Source organism: Schistosoma mansoni, chromosome 5, assembly GCF_000237925.1.
Source record: "Schistosoma mansoni strain Puerto Rico chromosome 5, complete genome".
In the NCBI taxonomy this organism is placed as follows: Eukaryota; Metazoa; Platyhelminthes; class Trematoda; order Strigeidida; family Schistosomatidae; genus Schistosoma; species Schistosoma mansoni.
In genome coordinates, this window is record NC_031499.1 from 5416088 (window position 1) to 5443495 (window position 27408).

Genomic DNA, 27408 nt, shown 5'->3' on the forward strand with positions numbered 1-27408 from the left:
CTATCTCTCTTATAAGCCGTAATTAGCTGAGAAAACGCTCGTCTTCCGTAAGTGAAATAAATTTAATTCTGGTTACTTATTAAGGGTTATTTAACAATGATATTGTGGTGTGTTACTGACGTCGATAAATATAAGTAGTATGTATCATCAATTGATAGTGAGATATCTGGAGGTAGAAGGTTAAGAAGATCTAAGAAAAAAGAACGAGAACAGTGAATGATTGCTGTAGAAATGAAGGAACAGTGAATTCTAAAACGATTGATTGACATTTTGCAAATGAATTATTTAATGTATGGTTCACTGATTTTATGTTCTCGTTCACTACCATCTCACTAAAACAAACTTTATTAACGACAGAATATCTAATCAAAGTTTTTCAAGAAGTGTTAATTTTCCATACCTTTTATGCATGACATATTAAGACTTAACAGAAAATTAATTGACTGAAGTTAGAAATGTAAATCAATAATACCAATTCAGTAGTTTCATAGTGAAACATTCTGCATTGTGTAGGAATGTCCGATATTTAATCATTGGACAATTCCACTAGGTTTATTAACCGGAAAATTCCCATCAAGACAGATGGAGATAACCAGTAATTCATCAAAATCAAATTACACAATTTATCAGTTTTCAATTCATCTAAAAAAGTTTCTGTTCATGAAGTTACTTACAGATTTTCACAATTTGATGACCTTTTTGAAATTTGTCCACTGCCTACACTTGGTGGATTAACTGTGAGTGCAGGAACAGTACGATATTGTGTTTTGGAATCATTTAAATCATCATTTTCTGCATTTGGAATATCCAATTGATCCAGAAGAGCATATAGTGTAGACATTAATATACGAAACTGATACAAATAATAATAACAACACATTAAACCATATTGATAACTGTAATAATGAATAAACAAATGTATATAATAATCAGAATGGGTTTTTGTGGAGATTTCAGCAATTTTATAGCTGAAATAATGAGTCAGTTGATGCTAGACCATCATGGAAAATTTGGAAGCACAGGACGGCCGTTTCGTTCTGCTGAAATCTCCACAAAAACCTCTTCTGATAATTATCATATGCGAACAAGTAACTGACTGCAAGAGTTATTTCTCGAAGTTCTAATGAGAAGCAGTGACCAATGGAGTTCAACCAGGTTTGTTATGAGATATCAACTCACTGAAGACATTGGTGATCGTTTGCTCAACTTCGTGGATTGGTTGAAGTTATACATTAACACCGTCGGCTGACTGATCTAGAGTTTAAGAGTTCGCGCGTGAAACTGATGGGTCCTGGATTCGAATCTCGCTAGGCGAGATCGTGGATTCGCGGTGCTGAAGAGTCCCACAATAGGACAAAACGGCCTTCCAGTGCCTGCAGGTTTTCCATGGCGATCTAGCTTTAATTAACTCATGATTTCAACTATGAAATGTATATAATAATAAGAATTTTTGTTGAAATAACTGTACGGTTTACTCTTACTCCTATTTATTCAAAGAAAATCAACGAGTCTACTTGTCAAGTACAAGTTTATATAAATAAATTTTAGCGACACATTGTATATTACGGCTATTAGCCTATACAGAATAAAATAGTGTGAGACTAGTGAAAAGCTTAGCTTTTTAACCTTAAACTCTGTCAAAAGGAAAGTATGAACAGAAATGAAGTTTTACGGTAATTTAGACTTTTCAATTTTTTGGATTATTACACAATGTGTATAGTTGTCAAAATGCTGTCGGCAAAATTAGTAAATATGTTGTGAACGACGACATAGGTGGGGACAATCAATGTACGTTGAGTGAAAAATTGTAGAATGTCTTGGTAAAATACGATAACCAAACACTAAATACTTCATTTGCGAATTTCAGTGAGACTATAATATATGGACAACCCTTGAAAGACGCTAAAGTGAACTTGAGAATGTCCACCTGCTGACTATCGCTAAATGAGGGTTTTAAACATGTGTGAAGGACAGTTAGAGATAGGGATAATATATACGTCTTCATTACCAATTGACATCAGCTATAATACCAAGATGTAATTTAGCCAAATGGATGAATGATTTCGCTTCAAAATGCAAGACCTGTTGTCGTAAATCTGATTGGTTCACCCATAAATTATAGTTTCGCTAGAATTTCCATCATTTGTCTTTCACATTCTGGATGATTCTTCCAGTTCATAAATCATTCACATTTTCACTTCTATTCTCTTCAGCTCGATCTTTTTAGCCTTCTGATGTCAGGTCTTAAACTTCCGATTAGTGTTAGGTTATACTTATGTCTATAGACATAAGTAGCATAGACCTCAAGTATATCACTTTTTAATATATTAAAAATCAGTAAGAGTGAGACTGATACGTTTACAGTTTATGTTGAAAATCATACATACTCAATGAAATTATTCATGTATATTCAAATTCATTTAAGTTGTCTGATAGTGCCCGAATAGCTCAATGGTAACGTCTCTGACTGTGAAGCTGAGTGACACGGGATCGAATCCGTCAGGGAGCACCAGTGCCTTCAAGATTACTGGTACACCTTACTGACAAGTGCCAAGTAGCACAAAACCCGGGTCCAGGGTTTCCCGTTGACAACCTCTAACCACCATCTTATCTCAACATAGTGCACGAAGTGTGAAGACACCTAGACTAGTGACCATCATGCAACTCGATCGATAACACTGGATCAGCACTAAGAAGGACTTGACGCGCATGACATTGATCACCACCCAGTGATCAATCAATTGTGAGTGTTATTAGTTTTTTTTTCAATAATATTTACATACTACTCTTAGATTATAATCTATTCATAAACCTAACTTACCTCAGTAATGCTAACTTTTTTATCAACAACATGAGGTAGGAGACCTGGAAAAATTTCTGTAACAATTAACTGAGGTTCCAATAAATAAGATTTTGTATACAGTAACTGTTTCCAAGCATCTTGAATTTTAAAAATAAAATAAAATTTGAATGAAAAGTGTTTTCACAATTATTGTAACCATGTAATGTTGGGTAACAAACAAGTAAACAGTTCAGTTATCTGTTGAACCCTCTAACTTGTAGTCTGCACTTACCGATACGTTTCGATCTAAAAGGCGATAAAGTCATGTGCTGATAACATTTCTTTATTTGGGAGTTTCCAACTTTCATAAACATTTTTTTTGGTACTGTGTCTCTCCATCCAAGAACACGAAGGTGTAACTAATATTTCATTTTGTAGCAATTAAAAATAGACTAACCGAATCCCTCCTTTTTGTTCTCTTTTTCTCTAAATGTTTATATATTCATGAGGGTTTGTATTAACAAAATTGTTCAGATCAAGGATATTAATTGATCAGTCTTTATCGATATATGTACATCTTAAATTGATAATATCGATATTCATATTTAAAATTGGTAAAGTTCATTATCATTTACTAAATGAGAGATCAAACTAGTGTTCTATCGTAAATTTATTTATTTATTTAAACACATAAATATTGATACAAAAGAGCACCAGATATATATGTGCCACACAAATCTCATATGATTTGTGTGAGGGATGTGATACTGTCCGGATGTCCATACCGAGAAAGGTGGTTTTCTTAGGGGACCACACCTGGAACCTTCGACTTAAAGATCTGATCCACAAAGCAGTGGAGCATCGTGAACAGATGAAGTCCCATAGTAGTCAGTCACCAACGATTAATTCATACGCCATTTGTTACCTCAGGATACTGGAGCCCATATTCACCATTGGTTTGGAATCAGGGTTTTCCAACTTCCCAAAGTGGACTTACTGTGTCCACCAACCCGGTTAAAGCACCGCATGTTCCCTTTTCGTCCTTTTAATTTCGTAAACAATACCCCTGCCTTTGTGAGAAGTCAGTGAGTAGGACTTCCCTGGCAGAGGCTATATACGCGTGGTCATGTGAAAGCATTTGGTGAGGGAGAGCGGACTCTCCTCACTCTCGGTCGTACCAGGGCATTTCGGTGGCCATAGTACGTATCACCAGGACGTCAAACAAATGAGTATCTACCTGAACTCAATACCTTAGTATTTGATCCAATATGGTTTTCAGTAATAGATATTGAAAATCATCTAGTTGTCCGCACAACAATAGAAAATAAATCGCTCAACTACATTTCTATTGTTACACATCAAAGCAATGTTGTGTTTCGAAAAAAATGTTTATTTTTATTGTTGTTATAATAATCACTAAATTTTTTATCAGAAATAGGCATGTAGTGTATGCTATTTATATCTGTTGAAATAAGTAGTACGTGACATCAATCAAAAGTTGTATGATTGACAGCAGAATGCTAAGAAGATCGAATTAAAGCAAACAAAAATGGAAATAATAAAGAATTATCAATTGAAATAATCAAACAGATAGTAAAGGGCAATTGATGGAAGATTTGCAAATGATGCATTTAAATCAAGATATTCTGTAATTTTCCTATGAAACAATAAACTGGTTTTCCCTAACTGATTTCCTATTCATTACACACACACACACAAACATACTCAAATAAACCTTACCATCAATTTATTCATATTAATTTACTACTCATTTAAACTTAATTATATATTAACTAATATATCATGATTCGGTTTCTTTTATCTTTTTACTTATTTCAGTAAATTAGTAGTTTATTCGAAGAATAAATCAATGAAATTGCTAGTTTCTAGATATTCTATACGTTGTTGTTTCTCTGTTGTCTATATTGATGACATCAATACCAAAGGTCCTATGAGTAGTTTTCTTTTACCAACCATCATTATGATATTGACACGCAAGATATACATATATATATAGATACATAATGAGGTAGTATATAAATCTGTGTGGATCATTCTATGAATGTATATTTAACGTATCATCTGACTACTGAAAAAGTAATCCATTTAATTTACCTAATGAATAATTGAATAGTGAAATTTATACCAAAAAAATTAAGAGAGAAGTTCTGATAGCTTTACTTATAATTGAAACAATAACTAACCTCTATCTATATGTGTATGAAACAGAAAACACAATAATGGTAAGCAGAGATAGATAGTGGCTAGCAGTGGACGCGTGTTTCGTCCTATTTAGGACTCGTCAATTGAATGTACCTGCATCTCAGAGTTAATGTTCACTTTAAGACATTAAGAATTATGTAGAAAGAACTGATATGTCTACACTCATTGTAATAACCTCTATTGAAGGAGTTGAGAATGAGCAATAGAATGAGTGGGATTCTGCACTTTTTGAGATAGTGGAGAAGATCAAGTGGATGATTTTGATGAAGTTTTATTCTCTCAGCTGAATAGTTTGGTTATGGACATATATAGAACCAAAAATCAAACCAATAGGAGATGCAATCAAAATAAAAATGTAAACAATGACAGATTTGAAGTCAACAATAACTAATCAACATCGAGGTCTATAGGACAAGCTGTGAAGTTTGTGTTGATGATGTCGTTCAGAAGAACGATGAAAGCTCCTTAACCAAACCATACAGCTCAGAGTACAAAACTATGTAGGTATGTTGTGAGCACTGAAGTTTAGTTTTGTTGATATGGATAAATAGGCTTTATCTTCTATATAAATTGTGTAAACATGCGATGAATTCAACAACAAAATATAAAGGATAACTTTAAAATCTTTTTGAAAGTTATCAAATAATCATATTACCTCTTAAATAAGAAATGTTATAAAATTTATGTTATAAAGATAGGATACTTGTTATAACGCTAGGGTTTCTTATTATAACAATCCTTTCATTTTTTTACACGTATGTTGGATGTTAGTTTACTTTAGACGAATATCTACACAAGATTCCCATCCAATGTCTATTCTCCAGGACTTCAACACAACTCAGATCAAGAACATGAGTTTAGCCTGACTAAAACTTCAATATATTTCCACATCAAAACCTGACACAATCCAACAGCAAGAACAGTTAGTCCACAAATAATAAGAATAGGGGAATATATATTACATATAACACCTGTCACACTATCTACATGTCTGATTCAGCAAAACAACTAATCATTATCATTCTTGTTCACACACCAGTTTACTTGTAACCGACAAAGAATAATGTTGTTCCTCACTTGTAATAATAATAATAATAAGGCTTCACTTACTATCAGATTGACTTAAGGAATTCGAATTCAAAATTATGAATACTATTTCTTTTCAATTGAAATTAAGAACATCATGAATGAAAAGAACTTGTCAGTTAATCAATGATGGAATGATCTAAATCAGTCAACAATGTAGATTAATATCTACTGAGATATAAAGTACTTGACACCAACGGAATTCTAACTATTTGGTAACTAGTGACTACCTTCTGGAAAAATTCTTATAATTTATGAGACAAGTTGATATGGATAGAGAAATTATGAAGTTATGACAAACAATGAAAGCTATTTTTGTGGAAATTATTTCACCTCATTCAAAGTTTATAGAATACTAAACTTATGCTATTCTATAAACAATAAGCTTTCTTTTGACATATGATTCACTGCGATACCCTTTTCTGTTCCAAAGCTATTGTAATTAAAATACTACCTTTGGTACTTTATTTTCCTATCCTGTTGGTGAGTTGTGGTTGTGTTACTCATCTATTTATTCATGTATCTCTTGACACTAATCTTGATTTTTTTTATTTAAACACATAAATATTGGTACAAGGAAGCACCAGATACATATGCGCCATACAAATCTCATTCGATTTGTTTGAGGGCTGTGATACTGCCCAGGTGCCCAAACTGAAGCAGGTGGTTTTCTTAGGGGCCCACACCCGGAGCCTTTGACCGAAAGATCTAATCCACAAGGCAGTGGAGCATCGTGAGGAGATGCAGTCCCATGGTAGCCGTTGACCAAAAACAGGTTCATTCGCCATTCGTTCCATCAGGATACTGGAGCCCATGTGCACCATTGGTTTGGAATCAAGGTTTTCCAACTCCCCTAGGTGGACCCTCCGTGTCCACCAACTTGGTTAAAGCGCCGGACATTCGCTTTTCGTCCTCTCACTTTCGTAAACAACACCCCCGCCACGAGAAGGCAGTGAGTAGGACTTCCCTGGCAGAGGCTATATATTCGCTGGCCATGTGACGGTCTCTAAACACTAATCTTGAACCAGTAATCAGAACTCAATCGAGTATTGTTCCAGTTGACTCATCTTCTCTCTCGCACTTTCGATTGTTAATCAACCAGCTGATAGAATAGTTTTCGTCTCCCTACTGTAGGCCGTTAGTCCCTGATCTGACTCACATATTTCTAGCCTCAAAACGTAACTAGTGAGCCTTACATGTCAATGCCTTAATCTAGACCAATACAAGTTATCTTCGGTATATTATTGGGTAGACAGATCAAGAAATTAACACAACTGATCGGAAGACTTCAATCATGGGAATTCATCAGTTATTGTTTATGATAGCAGATAAAGTGTCATTATTTATCCTGGATTTGAGTCTTGATTTACTTATCAGTATCAAATTGCAGCGGATGGGCCTGAAATGAAACAAAATGTGTTCCTTAGATTCTACTGTTGAAAACAATCGAAATGTATTACGTCATAGAGAGAAAAGTCTACAACAAGACAACTTCTCACAATGAAGAAATGGCAACGAAGACTAATCCATCAAAATCCCTGATATTAAATACAACAAAACTTGAACTACAGGTAAACTTACTGCATAGTTCAGAAATCGGTTGTTCAACACGATTACTTTGTGTTTGATCATGTTCATCATAAGCTTTATCATCGACTGTATCTATATTGAAATCTTGCACGTATTTATCAGTTGGTTTATTATTGTTTATATTTAATTTGAGTTCATTTGAAACATTCAAAAGAAACGGTATTACATCATTCACAATAGTTGCATCTGATAAACGTGTTAGTATAGTGACTAAACAATGTAATGATGCTAACTAAAGAATAGACAACATCAAATAAGATTATTAATATACATTACGTGAATACATTTATATGTAGATTAATCTTCTATTCAGCATTCCTAATTAACAAAACCGTAATAATTACCTTATAACTACATCCAGCAAACTATCACTTTGACTTATTAACAAACTGCAACATGGTAAGCAGAGATAGATAGTGGCTGGCATTGGAATCCAGGACGCGCGATTCGTCCTATTTGGGACTTGTCAGCTGGATGTACCTGCATCTCAGAGTTGATGTTCACTCCGGGACTCGAACCCAGTACCCTCGCTTCAAACGCCATCGCGTTATCCATTTGGCCACTGAGTCCTGATAGCCACTTGCTTGTGAGATGGGGTAAAGTTTAAATTCATTGCAACATGATCGTTAAAATTTCGGCCAGAAGTAAGATATCTATCCATCTATTTAACTATCTTTTGGAAAGTATCGCATTATTTTACCATACAGAATTGATTGGTTAGTTCATTATGATTTCGAAGTAGTAAATCACTTAATAGTAACGAATGTCTCTTTGGTCTATTTTATAGTGCACGTATGATTCTATCGATCAAGTTGGTATATGGCTGCAAGTTTAGGGTTCCTGAGGTCATGTAGTTGGAGCTAGTTAACAAAAGACTGTTTCGAAAGACAAATTCTTAAGTAGACTGATGTTCAATTAGAACTGAAACCTACTTTATAATCTGAAACTTTACAACTGCTATTCTCGAGCTTTATCTAGCCTCGATAGAACTGAGATGCTAACATTAACTTATCCCCGAATAATCACCGTTGCTATATTCGTGTAAGCCTTAGTACCGATCGATTTTTTTCCAATTTAATTTAATCAATTTAATGGATTAGCTCAAAACCTAAGTCCAGAGTTTCCTGTTGACCAACGTTAACAACCGAATATTAATTTGTTCCATTATTCAGTCACAAAGTCATATCCATCTAAAAAAATGAAAGTTGACAATGTGTTCACAGTGAAATTCACTTAAAAATTGTTTGTTTGAATCTTTCGAAATAAGACGAAACGCACGTCCTGGATTCCACAGCTAACTACTTTCCATCTTTGCTTATAATGCTTGTGAATTAAGGCTATATCGAGGCAAAACGCACAGTATGCACATATAAGAGACTGATCAATTGCAGTCCTCAACATCAATAGGAGTTTAAAACAAACAATTCCAATTGGATTTAAACTTCACCCCATTGTATAAGCAAGTGACTATCAAGACTCAGTAGCTTAGTGGTTAATGCGATGGCTCTTGAAGCGAAAGGTACTGGGTTTGAGGTGTGGAGTGAACTTCAACTCTGAGATGCCAGTACATCCAGCTGACGAAACACGTGTCTTGGATTCCACTGCTAGCCACCAACTACCTTCGCTTATAATCTATTCGTAGTATTTTCATTCTTTTTACTGAACAGCCTAATTTTTTTTGTATTAAAAATCGAATCTACTGAGATTCTCATGACTTTGGATTGAAAACTAAACAGATGAAAGGCTTCCTGATATAAATATATATAGGCATAATGAGAGGGAAATTCGCCACCTATCCGTAATCAGATATATCAACATTAATAACAGAATTAAATAACAGGAAGGTATTTACTATTTATTATGATCAGACATAAACGGAAGTTTATGGGGGGGTATCTATTTATAATGAACTTTATGTTTCTATGCGAAATGTTTAGTTAATTTTTTTATTTTTCAACTTAAGGTTGACAATCAAGATTTTTTTTCTTTTATTTATTTATAGAAATAATAACAAATGTCTAAACTTATTTTTCAGTTATTTTTAATTTTAAAAAAAATTGAGATCATGCATGGATTGATGTTAGATCACTATTGAAAACCTGGAAGCATCAGATGACCAAGAAATAGCTCCAAGATTATTTCCTAAGGTTGTAGTGAGAAGCCATGACCAGTGGAGTCCTGTCCGTGTTGGGTAGAGATAGGCATCTACCTCAGACAATCGATGAATGGTTGAGCAGACATTCATGAATCGATGGAAGCTAGACAGTAATACCGATGAATGCCGGCTAAGTGGTCCAGAGGATAAGTGTTTACGCGCAATACCGAAGGTCATAGTTTCGAATCTCAGGGCGGAATCGTGGTTGCGTACTGTTCAGGAGTCCCATACGAGGACGAAACAGCTGTTCAGTGATTCTAGGTTTTCATTGGTGGTCTAACATCAATCGATTCATGATCTCCACCAAAAATTAACAATCTCCATGACCCCATATTGATAATAACTTTTAATTTTCACATGAAATATTATTCAAAATTAATTAAGATTTCATAATGTTAAAATTATTAAATTAAACTGAAAGTGTATTGCCTCGATACTACCTTAGTTCTCAAGCATTATAAGCAATGAAGGTTGGTGGCTAGTCGTGGAATCCAGGATACGTGCTTCGTCCTATTTGGGAATAATCAGTCAGATGTACCTACATCTCGGAGTTGATGTTCACTCCACATCTCGAAACCAGTACCGTTCATTACAAACGTCATCATGTTTTACACTTAACAATTGAGTCCTGATATCCACTTGCTTGTGCAATTGTGTAAAGTTTGGTATTGGTTGTTTGAATCTTCCCATTGATGTTAAGGACTGCAATTGATCAATCTGCTATTGACATATATGCATTATGTACATCCGGCTGACGAGTCTCAAATAGGACGAAACATTCATACTGAATTTCACCGCTATTCAGCCACTATTCATCTTTGCTTAAAAATCGAATCTAATTCAACTTATTGAAAGTAATCATCTTATTGAGTAGAAGTATTTTAATCTAATTAATTTTGTAGTCAAAGTTAGAATTAAACTGAAATAAAACTAGGATCAATTATACTGAAATAGTGTTGATTTGTGAAAGTTATGATTTTGTAGATAGATGATCAGTACTTTTTCTAAAATCAATAAAGTACCCATTTTGATCATAATATAAAATGAAAGTCTATCAATAGGTGTAACTACAATTTATGGGTCATCTAATGTCAGAGAATCTATGTCTTTCTTTAATTGTTGAATTCATGAATCTATCTAAGCTAGACAATCACTAAAAACCTAGAAGCACTGGACGACCGTTTCGTCCTCAACATTGCGTATCCAAGAGTGATTCTGACCCAGAATCTCCGATCTAGCTCATGAACGCTTAAGCTCTAGACCACTGAGCCAACATTCAACGATGTTTTGTCCAGTTAAAAATAGCTGACTTACAATTGACCGTTGAACCGTTTCTAACACGTATAAAATAAGAATATATTTTAGTTTGATACAACTTCTGTTCACCTTCACTATAGTTTAAAACAATATTTCACGGTATTTCCTATTTAATTAATGAACTAACTTAGAAAAAAGTAGAAACAGACAAAATCATTGAAGGTTTCAGTATAAAGCAAGAACTATGAGTTAGTTGATCTAATGATGACATATTATAGAAACTATCCTACAATTAATTTCGATTATGGTTAATTTTGGTTCAGCCTATTTATTAACTTACTTAACAGACATCATCATTTGAATAATAACAATTTACATGATCTTTGTACTGTTATGACCACTAGAGCATATGGCACTCTAGCCAAAATGTTAATTGCTTAAGTATCATTCGATGGCTCATACACCGCCCCAATATATGCGGGCACGCTAATCCTACTATCAGATTTTGTTTTGTTTTACTGCGCCCTTATGCAGTTTGACTATAAATTGCCTATGTAATTGCTTGCGCACGCTCGCTGATATTTGCTCATGTGTTTGTGGCTTTCTGGCCTGAGTTACTTGACAATAAACTGTAGTTGCCGCTTCTCTTTGCCTTCTGATTTTATGCACCGTTGAGATTGGTATTGCAACGGTTATCGAGGTAAAGGATTAGCGAAGCACGGCACTACAATATACCCCGCCTATTCTAATAGTCCTAGATACGAGCGTTACCCTCGCCATTAGTTTTAAGCAAAGTAACAACATTTATTCCAGTTTTTATAAATTCCATTACCCTCATCGAAGCAAACAATTACTTACGTGCTCAACATTATGTAAATAGTATTTTTATTGTATAATAAAAATAATAGGCAATTTCAACTAACCTGTAATTGTTGATTGTTATATTGAAAAGCTTGTTTTATTTTCTGTAATACAATGATCTCCAAATCTGTAACTGAAATGTATCCGACTAATAATTCTAAATTGTTTAATGCAACAATCTATAATAAAGTAATATTATATATATTCTTTATCAGAAGGGGGTTTTGTAGAGATTTTAGCAATTTTATATAGTTGAAGGACCATCAAGGAAACTATGGAAACACTGAACGGGCGTTTCCTCCTATGGTGGGACTCCTCACCAGTGCTCATCAACGATCCCGCCTCACGGGATTTAAACCAAGGACCTACCAGTTTCGCGCCAGAGCACTTAGCCGATAGACCACTGAGCCGGTATCCAACGGTGTTAGTGTCTAACTTCAACCGATTCACGAAATTGAGAAACCGATCACCAATGTCTTCAGTGAGCTGATATCTCACATCATACCTGGTTTAACTCTGCTGGTTACTACTTCTCACTAGAGTTCCAGGAAATACATCACGGAGCCAATCACTAGTGAGCATACGATCATTATCAGAAGGGGGTTTTGTGGAGACAGTAAGACAGTGGATGCGCACAGCTGAGGAGTCCCACAATTAGACGAAACAGCCGTCCGGTTCTTCCAGGTTTTCCATGATGGTCTAGCTTCAATTGATTCATGATCTCAACTACATAAAATATATATTATTTCTTTGAAAATCAAATAAAGACTAGTAATGATTAAAAATGTAATGTAGATACGATTTCTTGTGGTAAATTATTCATCTTTATCAATGCTCATAAATTCGGTCAGTAAAAAAATAAAAACTATGGCTAGGGATAAACTTCACACTGTCAAGGCATTTAAGTGCATCGTAGACAATAATTACGGTTATGTTTTCGATTAATTAGTCACTCAACTGTAGATATATTAGAACAATTTCTACCATGGAATTAATTGAAGGTATGATTTTTGCTATTTTGTAACGTTTCTTCTATTATGGTTGTCTATGCTACACTTAGCACGTCTGTAACATAATGAAGTGGTATTTTTGTCGTAGGAAAATTATACATTTTTCATTTACCTCAATGAAAACGATAAAGAAGGAAACGCACCCTTCACCATGTATTAAGATAATGTTAATAATAATTCCCACTTCATTTTGGTAGGTTTTCAGGTGTAAGATGAAAATAACGAGCAGGAGTGGAGTTTATTCTCAGTCTTTCTGATCAGACTGCTTTGAACTGAATTATGTCTACTTAGTTTTTGTTAATGACATTTAATCCCTTTCAATTTATTATACACATATGACAAATTGTATAAAATATTACTCCGATATTCATGCTATCGGTGTATAACTATCTTCGCATGATTGAATTCTAGTAGTTATACTTTATCACTCGAACTCTTGGATATACTTCATGAATTCGTTCATTAATAAGTAGATGAATATTCATATGAAACGTTTGTGAAGGTTGTTGAACTTTCATAGTAAAGGTGGATGCACACTGCTGAGGAGTCCCATAATAGGACGAAACGGCCATCCAGTGCTTCCAGGTTTTTCATGGTGGTCTATCTTCAATTGACTCATGATTTCAGCTATGAAAACAATAATTGTTGTATATATATTCTACTGTATTGCGAACATTCGAACAAATAATATTCGGTGTGCAATCTGTATTTAATATTGTCAAAGTTCACACAGATCCGCTTGTGGGTACTTGGATACACACTGCTGAGGAGTCTCATAGTAAAACGAAGCGACCGTTCACTGATTCCAGTATTTAACCGGTGATCTATCTTAGATCAACCGGTGATTTGAAATTTGTAAACATAAAAAATACTACTGAAATAATTTACTGCAATAAATTATTTCATTCTTTATTATATAATACATCATTTCAAGACCACTGAGTTGGATTATTCTATCTTTGATAGATAACAACGATTAATTCAAAATATTATGCAATCGTCTCCCATTTCATTTGGTAAATAACCGTTTCACGATCGATGTCTTTAAACGTCACTGATTACGATATACCACTAGAATTTATGAATTATTTGCTCAAACGAAGCTACTTATGAATTCATGAACATTCAAGTGTTCAACATTGAGTTCATTCATGGATGCACTCAACTACAAAGTCCCATTTTTGATGTGAGTTTGTTTTCTGAGCTGGATGGCTTGGTTGTGGAGCTTTCATCGTCCTTCTGAACGACATCATCAACACTTCACTTCTACCCAAATATTGTGCTGATGATGTCGTTCAGAAAGACGATGAAAGCTCCATGACCAAACCATCCAGCTCAGAGAACAAACCCACATCAAAATCATCCACCTAAGCTACAAATCTTCTCCACTATTACATAGTCCTATACTAGGAAAAAACATCCATCAATTACTACTAGACCTAAATAAATGTCTATTCTAGGTTGATTCATAACATCAATAACATTCTTTATTATCAGACATTTAAAAAAACGAAATACTTTAGAATCAAATGCTTATTTAACATTTAAACAGGAAAAACATAAAGGAAGCATATTAATTATTAATAAAGAAACTTTGAAAACTTATTCTCCCTTTGTTTTCATTCATCTATTCATAAGAGCAATATAATACTTCAATGATTTATTGATTGTTTTCAATATTTAATTGTTTTGAATGTATTTAGTTCTGTGAGCTTGATGGTTTGGTCGTGAAACTGTCATCGCTATTCTGAGCGACATTATCAACACAAAAGTCACAGTTTGTCCTGTATACCTTGAGATTGATTGGTTATTGTTGACTTTATAACTGTCGTTGTTTACTTCTTTATTTTGATTTCATCTCTGTTATATTCCATGGAGCTTTATGTTATAACGTATGGCTCGTTATATATATATGTATGAACGTGCAATGATACAGAAAATACGTACGAGCAGTCTTGGGCGCTATTCGGTCCTTCCTATCTGCCTAGCCCAGCCAGTTGAGTCCAGAACACAAATAACAGCCTCAGCAATATGAATAATTTAGTTACGTAACAACTGTACAATAAGAAATAGGCATAATACATTGGTCGATAATAGACCTCAGATTTACGATTCATAATTCACCAGGGGATATAACACTTTATGAATGGTAACATTGAGAACTATTTATGAACCAATATGATACGTAAAATTCCTATTGTATAGTTGTGAAGGGACTAAACTATTCACATTCGTGTCTCCCTTATTATAAGCTTTATTTTGACTTATAGATTATTATTGTACGATTTACCATTCTTGAGTTATCCATAGTCTATTAATTACTGCACCTCACATTCATAGTCACATTCGGCCAATTATTGTACAAATGTTATGTTTTATTTTATGGTACAATGTGGTTACTTTGTTTAGTATATAAACCCAGTATGTTTGAGAATAATGATTCATATTGCGGGGGCTGTTATTGGTGTTCTGGACTTAATAGGCTGGTCTAGTCAGAAAGCAAGACTGATAAATACTCAAGACTGCTCATACAGTTTTCGTGTATCATTTGTCTGATCGATAATTCACTTCTCTCTCATTGGCGGTAATCAGCGCGTTCATATATATTAACAGGACACGCGAGCACTCACGATATAACAATCTCACATTGGTTTCATTTTCGGTTCTATATTTCTCCACGACCAAACTGTTCAGCTCAGAGAATAAAACTTCTTCAAAATCACCCATCTGAGATACACGACATAATCAAAACAAACTTCCCAGCTTTTCTTATAGACCTCGATGTTGAGTGGTTATTTGTTGACTTCAAATCTGTCACTGTTTACTTTTTTGTTTTGATTACATCCTCCATTAGCTTAATTCTTGGTTCTATATTTGTCCATGACCAAACTATTCAGATCAGAGAATAAAACTTCATCAAAATTATCCACCTGAGCTACAAATCTTCATCATTATTTCAATATTTAATTATCTTTATTTCACTTTATATATGTTGATGCTTCCCACTTTTTCATAGTTGAAATCATGAGTCAATTGAAGCTAGACAACGATTGAAAACCTGTAAGCACTGGACGGCCGTTTCGTCCTATTATGGGACTCCTCAGTAATGCGCATCCACGATCTCGCCTCACTAGATTCGAACCCAGGACCTTTCAATTTTGCTCCAGAGCACTTAACCGATAGACCAGTGAGCCGACATCCAACAATATTAATATCTAACTTTATCTAATTAAGCTCAATCCTTTATATATATTTATATTCTATCGTCAGTCTCATACTCATCCGTATATTTAAAGAAACATTAATTAGCAACAAAGAAAATAAAAAGAAAAATAACAAAAAAGAATTCACTTTGTTTATTCTTTTGAATGATTTCCAAGTTGTTATTTTTCAATTAAATTTACTTTCATACAAATAAATTAACTCAATTTGTTTTGTTTATCTTCAATCATCAATCTATATATTTGCTTTTTTATATACTTCACTGATTATGATTATTGTTTTGTGTATAGAAATAAATCAGATGTTACAGCATAGGAACGATTTGTTTATATAATCATAATCAATTTACCATTTCATTTATTCGTGATAGTAGGAAAGACAGGAACAACTGAGTTGTGAACAATGACGTAATTTCATAGATTGCTGTAAGTTAGACATTACCACAGTTGAATGTCGGCTAGCTTAGTTGTCTAGAGGTTCAGCGTTCACGCGCGAGATTGGTAAGTCTTGGGTTCAAATCCCGTGGAGTTAGATCATAAATGTGCACTGTTGAGGAGTCTTATACTATGATGAAACTGTCATCCATTGCTTCCAGGTTTGCTATGACGGTTTAGATATAATTGACTTATGAATTCAACTATTGAATTGAATATTTAACATAGAAAAAAAGTTTCTAAATGTTGATATAGTGTATATGAAAATTACCTGAGCTGTAATATTATTTGATACTAAACATTGTTTCATTAATGGCAGAATATACTGGTCAATTACATTATCTGGAACTTGTCTTAAAAATGATCGTGTATGACGAACTAAACATATTTTTGTCTAAAACATATAGAAAAAAGATACAACAGGAAATTATATAACAATCTGATACACTGTAGATGTTATGTACATTGTAATAAGCTTTAATGATGAGACTATAATAAATGGACAACCTTTGAGTGTTGTTAAAGTGACTTTGAGAATGTTTCCCTGTGATATGGTCTACTTATATCCTCATAAGTAGTATGTGGTGGTGGTCAGACATAGAATGTATTTTGGCAGAAGACCGATAAGGAAAGAACTGAAATGAAACGCAATTGATAGGAAAATGCATGAACAATGAAATTCGAGAATATGGATTGATATTTACAGAAGGAACATTGAAGATTGAGATAATTCGTTGTTATTTTGCAAATAATTGTTCATTGTATGGTTATCCGAATATAGTAATTTGTTCCCACCCGTGTTCTTGATCACTGCACCCCTAGTAACTACGACTAAATGGTGGATTATAAAACTGTACGAGGAATTAGAGTCATAATTTACAGTTGATAGGGAAGAACTAGATAAATGATTTTCATCACAAACTGATATAAGCTAAAATGCCAAAACGTTATTTAACCAAATGAATGAATGAATGAATTAAGTGTCAAAACCCAAGAGTTGTTATCCTATATCTGACTTTTTCATCCATAAATTATAATCTCACAATTTAATCCCATTTATAACTTTAGTTTATAGAGAAAGACATTTGTTTTATAGTTGCATTATTCAACATAAGAAACATTTCTATATAACTACTTCTGTACAAAAATCATAATCAGCTTGATAAGTTGGATAAACATATGCATGTAGGTACCTAGTTATATTCCAATTACTTGTAATAATCTTCTTATACACCTTATAAATTATGATTAGATATTGACTGAAAGATGACTAACTTTGAAAATGATTTTTCAAAGACCTTCAAGATCTTCAACTGATAAAAATGACAAAGGGATTTTTTTTTGTGGAGATTTAGTAATTTTATAGTTAAGATCATGAGTCAATTGAAGCTAGACCACCATGGAAAACCTGGAAACACTGAACGACCGTTTCGTTCTATTATGGGACTCCTCAGTAGTGCGCATCCACGAACCCGCTCTCGTGAGATTCCAACACAGGACCTACCATTCTCGAACCAGAGCCCTTAACCGATAGACCACTGAGCTGGCATCCAACGGTGTTAATGTCTAACCTCAACCAATCAACGAAATTGCGCAACCAACTTCCAATGTACTGAGGTAGATACCTGCCTCTACCTGACATGGATTAGTTCCACTGGCCACGACTTCTCACTAGAACTCCAGGAATTACCTCGAGGAGCCAGTCACTAGTGAGCATATGATGAAAAATTTGGATAATAAAACTGATTTCATCATATTGTCCTGAATGATCTTTGAATTGAATACAAAACTGAAATCTTTAAGTATCAGGGTAACATGTTTTAGTGTTCAACTACTTGATATGAATGATATAGATTATATTCCAGACGAAAATGTAGTTGGATGATGTTGGAAAGTTTCATTTCATCTAAATGTGTAACCTTACTCATTTTGCATTGTATTGTCATACTTGACAATAGAATATTAGCCTAAATGTTAAGTAGTATATATGAATATTCATTTGTAAACTCAACTTAACAGTCGATTCATAATATAAGATCAGTTAATATAGCTTCGTTGTTTGTAGAGAAACAATACGACAGCAAGTAAACAATACCAAGTGAATTTAAACTTCACCCTATTGTACAAGCAATTGGACATCAGGACTCAGTATCTAAGTGGATAACGTGATGGTGTTTGTAGTGAACGGTACTGAGTTCGAGATGTAGAATGAATATCAACTTTGAGATGCAGGTACATCTAGCTGATTAGTCCCAAATAGAACGAAATCCATGTCCTGGATTCTACTGCTACCCACTATCTAACAATAGAATAATGAGAATCATGGTCAGTTTTGTAATGTTCATTCAGTTATTTAGTCATAATTAAATAAATCGTATAGAGGAAATCACTAATGTACATTTTATATAAAGTCTCCATTCGATTGGGTAATTTTTTGAAGTTCATCTATTCTTCATTTTATAATACTGTTCAAAATAGGTCGAAGAATACTTTGTTCACTATAATACCGATTACGTATTGTGAATATGTGGTTGTTCTAGTATGCCTAAGATTGGGATAATTTAGAGACACATTTTTATTTATTTAGGTCGGTCACTTATTCAATGAATAAGATGAGCTGGAATTATGTTAGAGATATTTCAGCGGTTATCATTTTCCAACTGTCTATATCGTGCAAGGACACTACTTTTTGAGGGTCGTTTTTGTTGGTCTTAACAACTTATGAATTGATCTTAGATCATAAAATAGATCTGCTTGAACCGAGTTACAATCAAATTCAATATATCAATTAATTCTGGATTGATTCATTTCAAAATATTATGACAGAATGAATAAATTATTCAAGAAGAAGTCCGTACAAGAGCCTTGATTACTGAACTTCCCTCAGTTTATACTAAAGGTTGGAATTAATTTCTATCAATCTCAAATTCATCATGCTATGAATTAATAGTGATGATATTCGTCATTAGCATAGTGATAATATTGTTAGCCATTTAAATTCAATATCCAATGTTTAAATACGGTGAATTCTAGAGTAATTATGTACGTTATCAAAACAAATAACTGGTTAATACTATATCAGAATTACGTTCTTTTTTCAGCCCAGGCTCAGACATGGGACCTTCCGTGTGTTAGACAGACGTGATGACCACTACATCACAGAGTGCCTTTTCCAAAAGATTGATAGTGGTTGTAATAGCATTGCTCAAATTTTATACTTATTAAACTTGTCATTGGTTGTACAGGTTTATTTTTGAAATTGAAAGCGTATAATTATACTTTGCTGTGAACATGGAACATTATTCAGTTCGAATCGGTGTTGAAATGACTTCATTACAATCATAACATCCGAAGTATAAATTCATAGCTACCTAATCTCAGATTATAATAACAAAAAAAACATTCATTCAAGTCCTATTCAAGTCATCATCAACTATGTGTTTCAAGCAAATGCCTTTCTAAAACCACCGGTAACCTTTTTTTATCTAAACTTATTACAGGACATGGGAATATAAATGATCATTAGGCAAATGTTTGAACTGTGGGTTGATTTAAACTGTATTTAATAATGATTAAAACACCATACCCTTCAGTAGTAGTCTGGACTGAATAGTTTAATGAATAATTGAATGGTGTTTGTAGTGAAATGTAACAGATTCAAGTTGCAATTGAAAAAAAAAATTAACAATGGGATTCTGGTGCATGTTTTGATGATTAGTATTGTGGAACTTTGCAAGTAAATATATACTAATGTGAGAACGGTGCACTGGTGATCTTGAGGAAGCTCTAAGAAGCTCAAAAGAAGACGAACATATTCCATCCAATCAGCTTTTGGAAGAATACTCCTCAATCACTACGTGTAACTTCCCTATTATATATAATAGTTATATAATATACCCTTATGGGCCAGGGTAATATTGCACTGGCTTTCAGGAGAACCAGACACCATCCAGACTTTCACGCAGCAACCCAAACAGTACAGCTCAATCCCGTTTAACAGGGGAGCCAAATACTGCCCAGGCTTAGCCCAAGCAGTACAGCCCACTCCCGCCCTATAAGAGAACCAGACAGTATATAGGCTTCGACGCTACAATCCGAACATTAAAGCCCAATCCTGTGGCGCAACTACTTAGTTACCGAACACCCTGGTGGACCAAACTTCCCTATTGGACAATGCTAATAACCCCTTGTGTGTGGATTGGACAACTATAATGATGATTTCGTTTTTATTAAAACTATAAATACCTGACAGTTTTGTACCATAATTGACACTGTGTTGGGAGATTCATTTTTACTTACTAATCTTCTGTCTTCTCTCTTGAGACGTTGCTAGTTCGATCGTTCAAGTAGTCTAGTAGTATGCGGCATGGCAAGAATCAAAGCTACTCCAATCAATGTTACATTCATCATTACAAACGTTAAATTACTTTATATACATATACACATATCTGTAGACTTACTTTTAAATTTGAACTTTTTTCAAAGATATTTATTAAATCTTTTTCAATATAATCAGTATAATCAATTGAAGAGCAAACTTCAATTAAATGAGCTAGACCAGAGATTAATAATGAATCTAAATTAATACAAATCTCTTCATTTGATAATTGGGATATATTGAAGTGAGATGTTAACATTGTTGTATTATAATCATTAATTTGTTTATTAAATTGTCTTGTTTCTAATTCCCTATGTAATTGAATCAATGTAGGCATTATACGACCATAAAGAATTGGCTGTTATAAAGTAAATTGAAGGTTGAAAAACATCAAAGAATATATCAAGCGATATACTGTATACATCGTTTATTATATATATGCTTACTAATAAATGTACATTACACTAATGAATGTACATGAATGTACATTCTTAAAGATCCTAACCTTTGACAGTCGATGATTACAGGTAATTAGCTTTAAGAGATATATAGAACCTTGAATGAACTGAGATGGTTGTTGGAGATAGTCGACAGGAAACTCTGGATCTAAGTCTCATGGTATTTATCACTCGTCATCAAAGTGTACTAGTAATCTCAAGTGAACTGATGCAACTTGGCAAATCCTATCCCAAGTCATCCAGTTTGACAGTCAAGATACGACTAATCTACTGTATGAATGGTAGATATTTACAATCAGTTGACCACTGGGTAATGATAAACGTCATGAATATCGGGTGATATTATATAATATATGGATTTTTCCTCATCTAAGATGAAATAACAGTAGTGTTAGGAATTATAACTTATTTAGTCCGTAATTCTCCACAATTATATGTAAATTCTCCTAACTACAGCATTGAAACTAAAGTTGACAGTCATTTGTTGTTGTTTACTTGTATCTTCCGATTGTTATTTTGGACTGCGATTGATCAGCCTCTTGTTAACATATGTGCATCCTGTGCGGGCTGCCTTCATATTACCTGAAGTCACAAGCTTTATAAGCTTTATCAGGACTCAGTAGATAACTAGATAACGTGATGACGTTCGAAGTAAACAGTACTGGGTTACGGATGTGAAGTTAATATCAACTCTGAGATGCAGGTACATTCATCTGACTACTCTCAAATAGGACGAAACGCGCATCCTGGATTCCACTGCTATGAAATCTGCAGCAATCACTTTGAAATATCAACTACCATGAATTGATTGCTTTCTTATTTTATATGAATAATAAACTTAAATCATACCTAACAACTAATTATTGAGTCTCATCTTATTTGAGAATTGTCAGCTGAATATGTCCTAATATTATTAATGTTTTTACTACAATTCAAACAAATGCCGGACTTGACAAACATCCTATGGTATTACCTGGGATATTGAGTCCCAAGTATACTATCCTTATATTTCTAGACCATACTAAGAACTTCACTTCAAAAGATATTTCGTGTGTAGACACTGATAAAACTTAATTCCTTATATAAAATACTTTAATCATTTGTAATATAGACTCTATTAAGTGAATTAATTCAACAATAGTTTATTGAAACCATCTTATAGTTGTTATGTCCCGATAAGTATAGTGAATGGTAACTTTGGGATCCGTTTATGGACAAATACTATGTGTATACTTTTATTGTATAATTGTTAACTAACTTAACTACTCACATTCTCGTCTCTCTTACTATAAGCTTTGTTTTGACTCATAGACTATTATTATACCATTTGCCGTTCTTGAGTTATCCGCAGTCTATTAATACGGATCTCCCCATTCACAGCCACATCTGGCCAAATCTTGTACAAATGTTGTTTGTTATTTTATGGTGCGATGTGGTCTATCTGGTTGGTATATAAACTCAGTATGTTTGAGAATAATGATTGATATTGTAGAGGCTGTTACTGGTGTTCTAAACCGAACTGTCTGGACTAAGCAGATGGACAAGTACTCTAGAATGCTCGTACGGGTTTTGTTTGTCACTGGTCCGATCAATAAATCGCTGCTCTCTAATAAAGTGGCCTTATCATGTCATTATATTAACATGGGCATTAAGACACACACAAGTTATAACAATAATAAAACATACTTTTGATAGATTTTCTGCATTATTTTGTAAAATTTGTAAAGCTCTTGTTCTATCTTCATCAGATTTCACTTGGAAATTAATTATACCATCCAATAGTAACATTGTAGGATCATTGAAAAATTTCAACTAGGAAAAAAATATTAAGAAATTGTCATATTATTTAAAAGTAACTAATTTTTTTTCTATCTAATGTTAACTTATATTTAGCTGAAAGATGTCCGCTGACAAAACAATCGCCGAAGAAGAGGAAGAACAGGAAGAAGAAGGAGGAGAAGGAGAAGAAGGAGAAGAAGAAGAAGGGGAAGAAGAAGAGGACGAACGTAATCGGACGCTTTTTAGTAAAGAGTTTTTTGACTTTCATACAAAATAAAATACACATCACTATACAGTACATTACGATTTTGTGATAAAAGAGTTTAGGGCAACAAAAGAGGGATTCAACATTATAAGTTTCTAAAATTTATTGTTTCTTGATCATACACAAAACTGTAGTTGATATTTTGTATGATTGTTCATATAGTTAAACATGATTGATTGTAGTATATCATCAAAACTCTAAAAATTCATTATTTAGATGGGTAAGCATAAATGGATATTATTATAAGCAAAGATGGATAATGGCTAGCAGTTGAATCCAGTACGCGTGTTTCGTACTATCTCGGACTCATCAGCTGGATGTACCTGCATCTCAGAGTTGATGTTCACTCAGGACTTAATAGCTGAGTGAATAACGCAATGGCGTTTGAAGTGCACGTTACTGGGTTCGAATCCCAAAGTGAACATCAATTCTGATATGCAGGTACATCCAGCTGACCAGTCCCAAATAGAACGAAACGCGCGTCAAACTGGATTACACTGCTAGCCACTATCCATCTTTGACTATAATACTTACGAATTAAGGCTATATAGAGGCAATACGCACAGAATGCACATATGCCAGTAAGAGACTGATCAACTTTAGTTCTAAACATCTAGAGGAAGATCCAAACAAATAATACCAAGTGAATTTATAAATGAATATTGTTGAAACGTTTGCATCATTGAAATCTTTGCAACAATTTTTAACATACTGATTAATGTTAATTGGATAAAACGATTTATCTGACTAAAGCAAAATAATGACTGACGAAATCTACTGAAGTTGATATCAATTCATAAGTCGTAATATATTTATATATGCCGGGTAACTGATTTGTTAGCAGATATTTTTTCAATCACAAATTATCTTTAGTTGATGATGAACTTTTTATTCTGATTTCCTCCACAAATATTCTTATATATATTCATACTGTTATTTAGTATTTAAAGTGAATTATAGTTTGATGATTTTCTGGTTAGTATTTTTCTCAGCGAGTTAGTTTTCTACAGGATGAGGACGTTAAAACCATGACCAACCCTCCTCTTTTATCCGGGCTTGTGAACAACAGTAGCCCCAAAAATGGGCTCCAGGCGTTTCGGCAAAGCAAGAGCAGTACATTTACAGGTGAAGAACATCTGGAACTTAAAACTATTGTCAACCAACACGAAAGTTAGAATTTTCAATACAAATGTCAACACAGTTCTAGTGTATGAGGCGGAAACATGGAGAACTACGTAGGTCATCATCCAGAAGATACAGGTGTTTATTAACAGTTGTCTACGCAAAATACTTTGGATCCGTTGGCCAGACACTTTCAGCAACATTCTACTGTGAGAAAGAACAAATCAGATAACAGTGGAGGAGCAAATCAGTAAGAAGCTCTGAAAGTGGATAGGACATACAATGAGAAAATCACTCAACTGCGTCACAAGGCAAGCACTCACTTGGAATCTGAGAGGCCAAAGGAAAAGAGAAAGGCCAAAGAACAGATTACGTCGAGAAATGGAGACAGATATGAGAAGAATGAACAATAACTGGATAGAATTAGAAAGGTATGCCCAGGACAGAAAGGGTTGAAAAATGGTGGTCGGCCATCTATGCCCTATTGGTGGTAACAGGCGTAAGTAAGTAATAGTCTGATATCATATATACATATGCAATTATATGAGCTTTAACACCTAAATTGTATGGAATAATACAAGGTAATTGGAATAACTTTCTACTATTCTGTTTAGTATGTGCTGTATAAGTGAACAAATTTGTGTAACTGCTTGTTCACTTATCGTATACAGTAGATGAACTAGTAAATCTATAATTAATGAGATAAAAGAAACATTCAATATATTCAATAGGACAATGATTTCACTAGTCTGAAAGCAGATATATTTCTTTTATAGAAATTCGATCCAAATAGAAGAATCACCTTAAACACAATTAATATTGTGTGTATTTAGTAGTGACTTCTGGGACGCTGAATATGTTCATTATATTAAATGTTTCATCCTTATACTCCACTATTGTTCTCCGTTTTACTTGGTATGTCCAGTAAATAAATCAACTAAGATTGTTTAATACTCATAGGGCCCCCAGACGCCCTGGTACAGCCAAGAGTGTGGAGAGTACGCTCTCTCTCTTCAAATGCTCTCATATGGCCACGCGTATATAGCCTCTTCTAGGGAAGCCCTACTCACTGCCTTCTCGTGACGGGGGTATTGTTTACGAAATTGAGAGGACGAAAAGGGAATTCTGGCGCTTTAATCGGATTGGTGGACACAGAAATTCCACCTAGGTGAATTGGAAAACGCTCATTCCAAACCAATAGTGCACATGGGCTCCAAAATCCTGAGGGAACAATTGGCGTATGAACCAATTGTCTGTTACCGGCTACCATGGGACTGCATCTCCTCACGATGCTACACGGCCTTATGGATCAGATCTTTAGGCCAATCCCTCCGGGTGTGGCCCCTTAAAAAAACCACGTGTTTCAGTTTGGGCACCTGGACAGTATCACAGCCCTCACACAAATCAAATGAGATTTGTGCGGCGTATATGTATATGGTGCTTCCTTGTACCAATATTTATGTGTTTAAATAAATAAATAAATTTTCGATAGAACACTAGTTTTTATCTCTTTTTCTATGGTCTAAAATAAACACAAATGTCTTAAGAAATCAAACTGTTTAATTATATATTTTACTATTACCATATGCTTAAACGATGTTTACTAAATTCACTTCCGTCATCAAAGCAGTGAATCAGTGATAGGAAACAATAAAACACCGTACTCATTTGATGTTCTGATTACCATCGAAGTCCGCCATTCATCTTATCTTCATATCATTCCTGCTGTCGATAAATTTGAAAGATGTTTTCGTCAGTATATGATTTCAACAAACAACAATCAATATTTAATCACCATTATGTAAGTAATTTTTAATTAAATAATAGGACGAAACGGCCGTCCATTGTTTCCAGGTTTTCCATGGTGGTCTAGCTTCAATTGACTCACGCTTTAAACATTGATAAATACTAAATTTCCACAAAACCCCTTCTATAAATAAATTTTGACTGAACATATTCCCTGAAGCAAATTACATTGAACAATTTCAAATGAAAAAAACAGTCATCTTTATCACCACTTGAAAACTGGTCGAATGATCGACCAAATATTGTCTATATAATTGCTCAAGTGAAAAATACTTTAATCTATGTGTCATAATCTTGTTACTATCCAGAATTAATTTGTTTTACGACACTTACACACACACACACTGAAAATATCGATTTTGATTGATGGTTTTTCATATTCAGTTTTTCATATTCGATAAGCTTCCATTGTAAAATTTGTCGGTAACACTTATGATGAAGTCTAAATTACTCCAACCTTAATATGAATACTATACAGTTAAATCACCAAGTTCATCAAGTCCACTTATTCAAGACAAAGAAGAGTTACACTGAAAAAAATGAAGATTACATAATAGTAGAGAAAATGTTCATTTCACAAATATAAAAAAGAAAAACATACTAAAGCAAATAATTGTGAACTAGGTCTCTTTTGTGGATTTCTTGAAAGTAATTTTTCTACAGGTTCAACTAATTCTAATGGCATACGACAAACTGATAATCGAAATGCTTCAGGTATCTATGAGAAAAAAAATAAATAAAATCAATTATATATGGGGAATAAGTATGAATATTCAAATAATAATGGAAGTATTCATCTTATGATAGAATATTTAATTGTCTGAAAGGGAGTTTCCTGGAGATTTTAGTAATTTTAATAGTTGAAATCATGAGTCAATCTAAACTAGACAACTATGGAAAACCTGGAAGCACTGAACGGCCGTTTCGCACTATCGTGGGACTCCTCAGCATCCATGACCCCGCTGAGGAGTCGCACAATA

General features: G+C 33.9%; 1 protein-coding gene across 1 annotated transcript in view; it reads right to left on the minus strand.

Moving 5' to 3' along the window:
• Smp_156890 (protein kinase) overlaps positions 1-27408 on the minus strand; it is a gene marked incomplete at its 3' end in the record, with an annotated part of 98669 nt that overhangs the window by 25384 nt on the left and 45877 nt on the right. Inside the window, exons 8-11 of the mRNA XM_018797718.1 lie at positions 27030-27146; positions 23143-23268; positions 21081-21356; positions 7673-7913 (exon numbers count right to left, since the gene is read on the minus strand). Of these exons, the coding sequence (XP_018652732.1) occupies positions 7673-7913; positions 21081-21356; positions 23143-23268; positions 27030-27146 (760 nt within the window). The remainder of the gene's footprint in view (positions 1-7672; positions 7914-21080; positions 21357-23142; positions 23269-27029; positions 27147-27408) is intronic.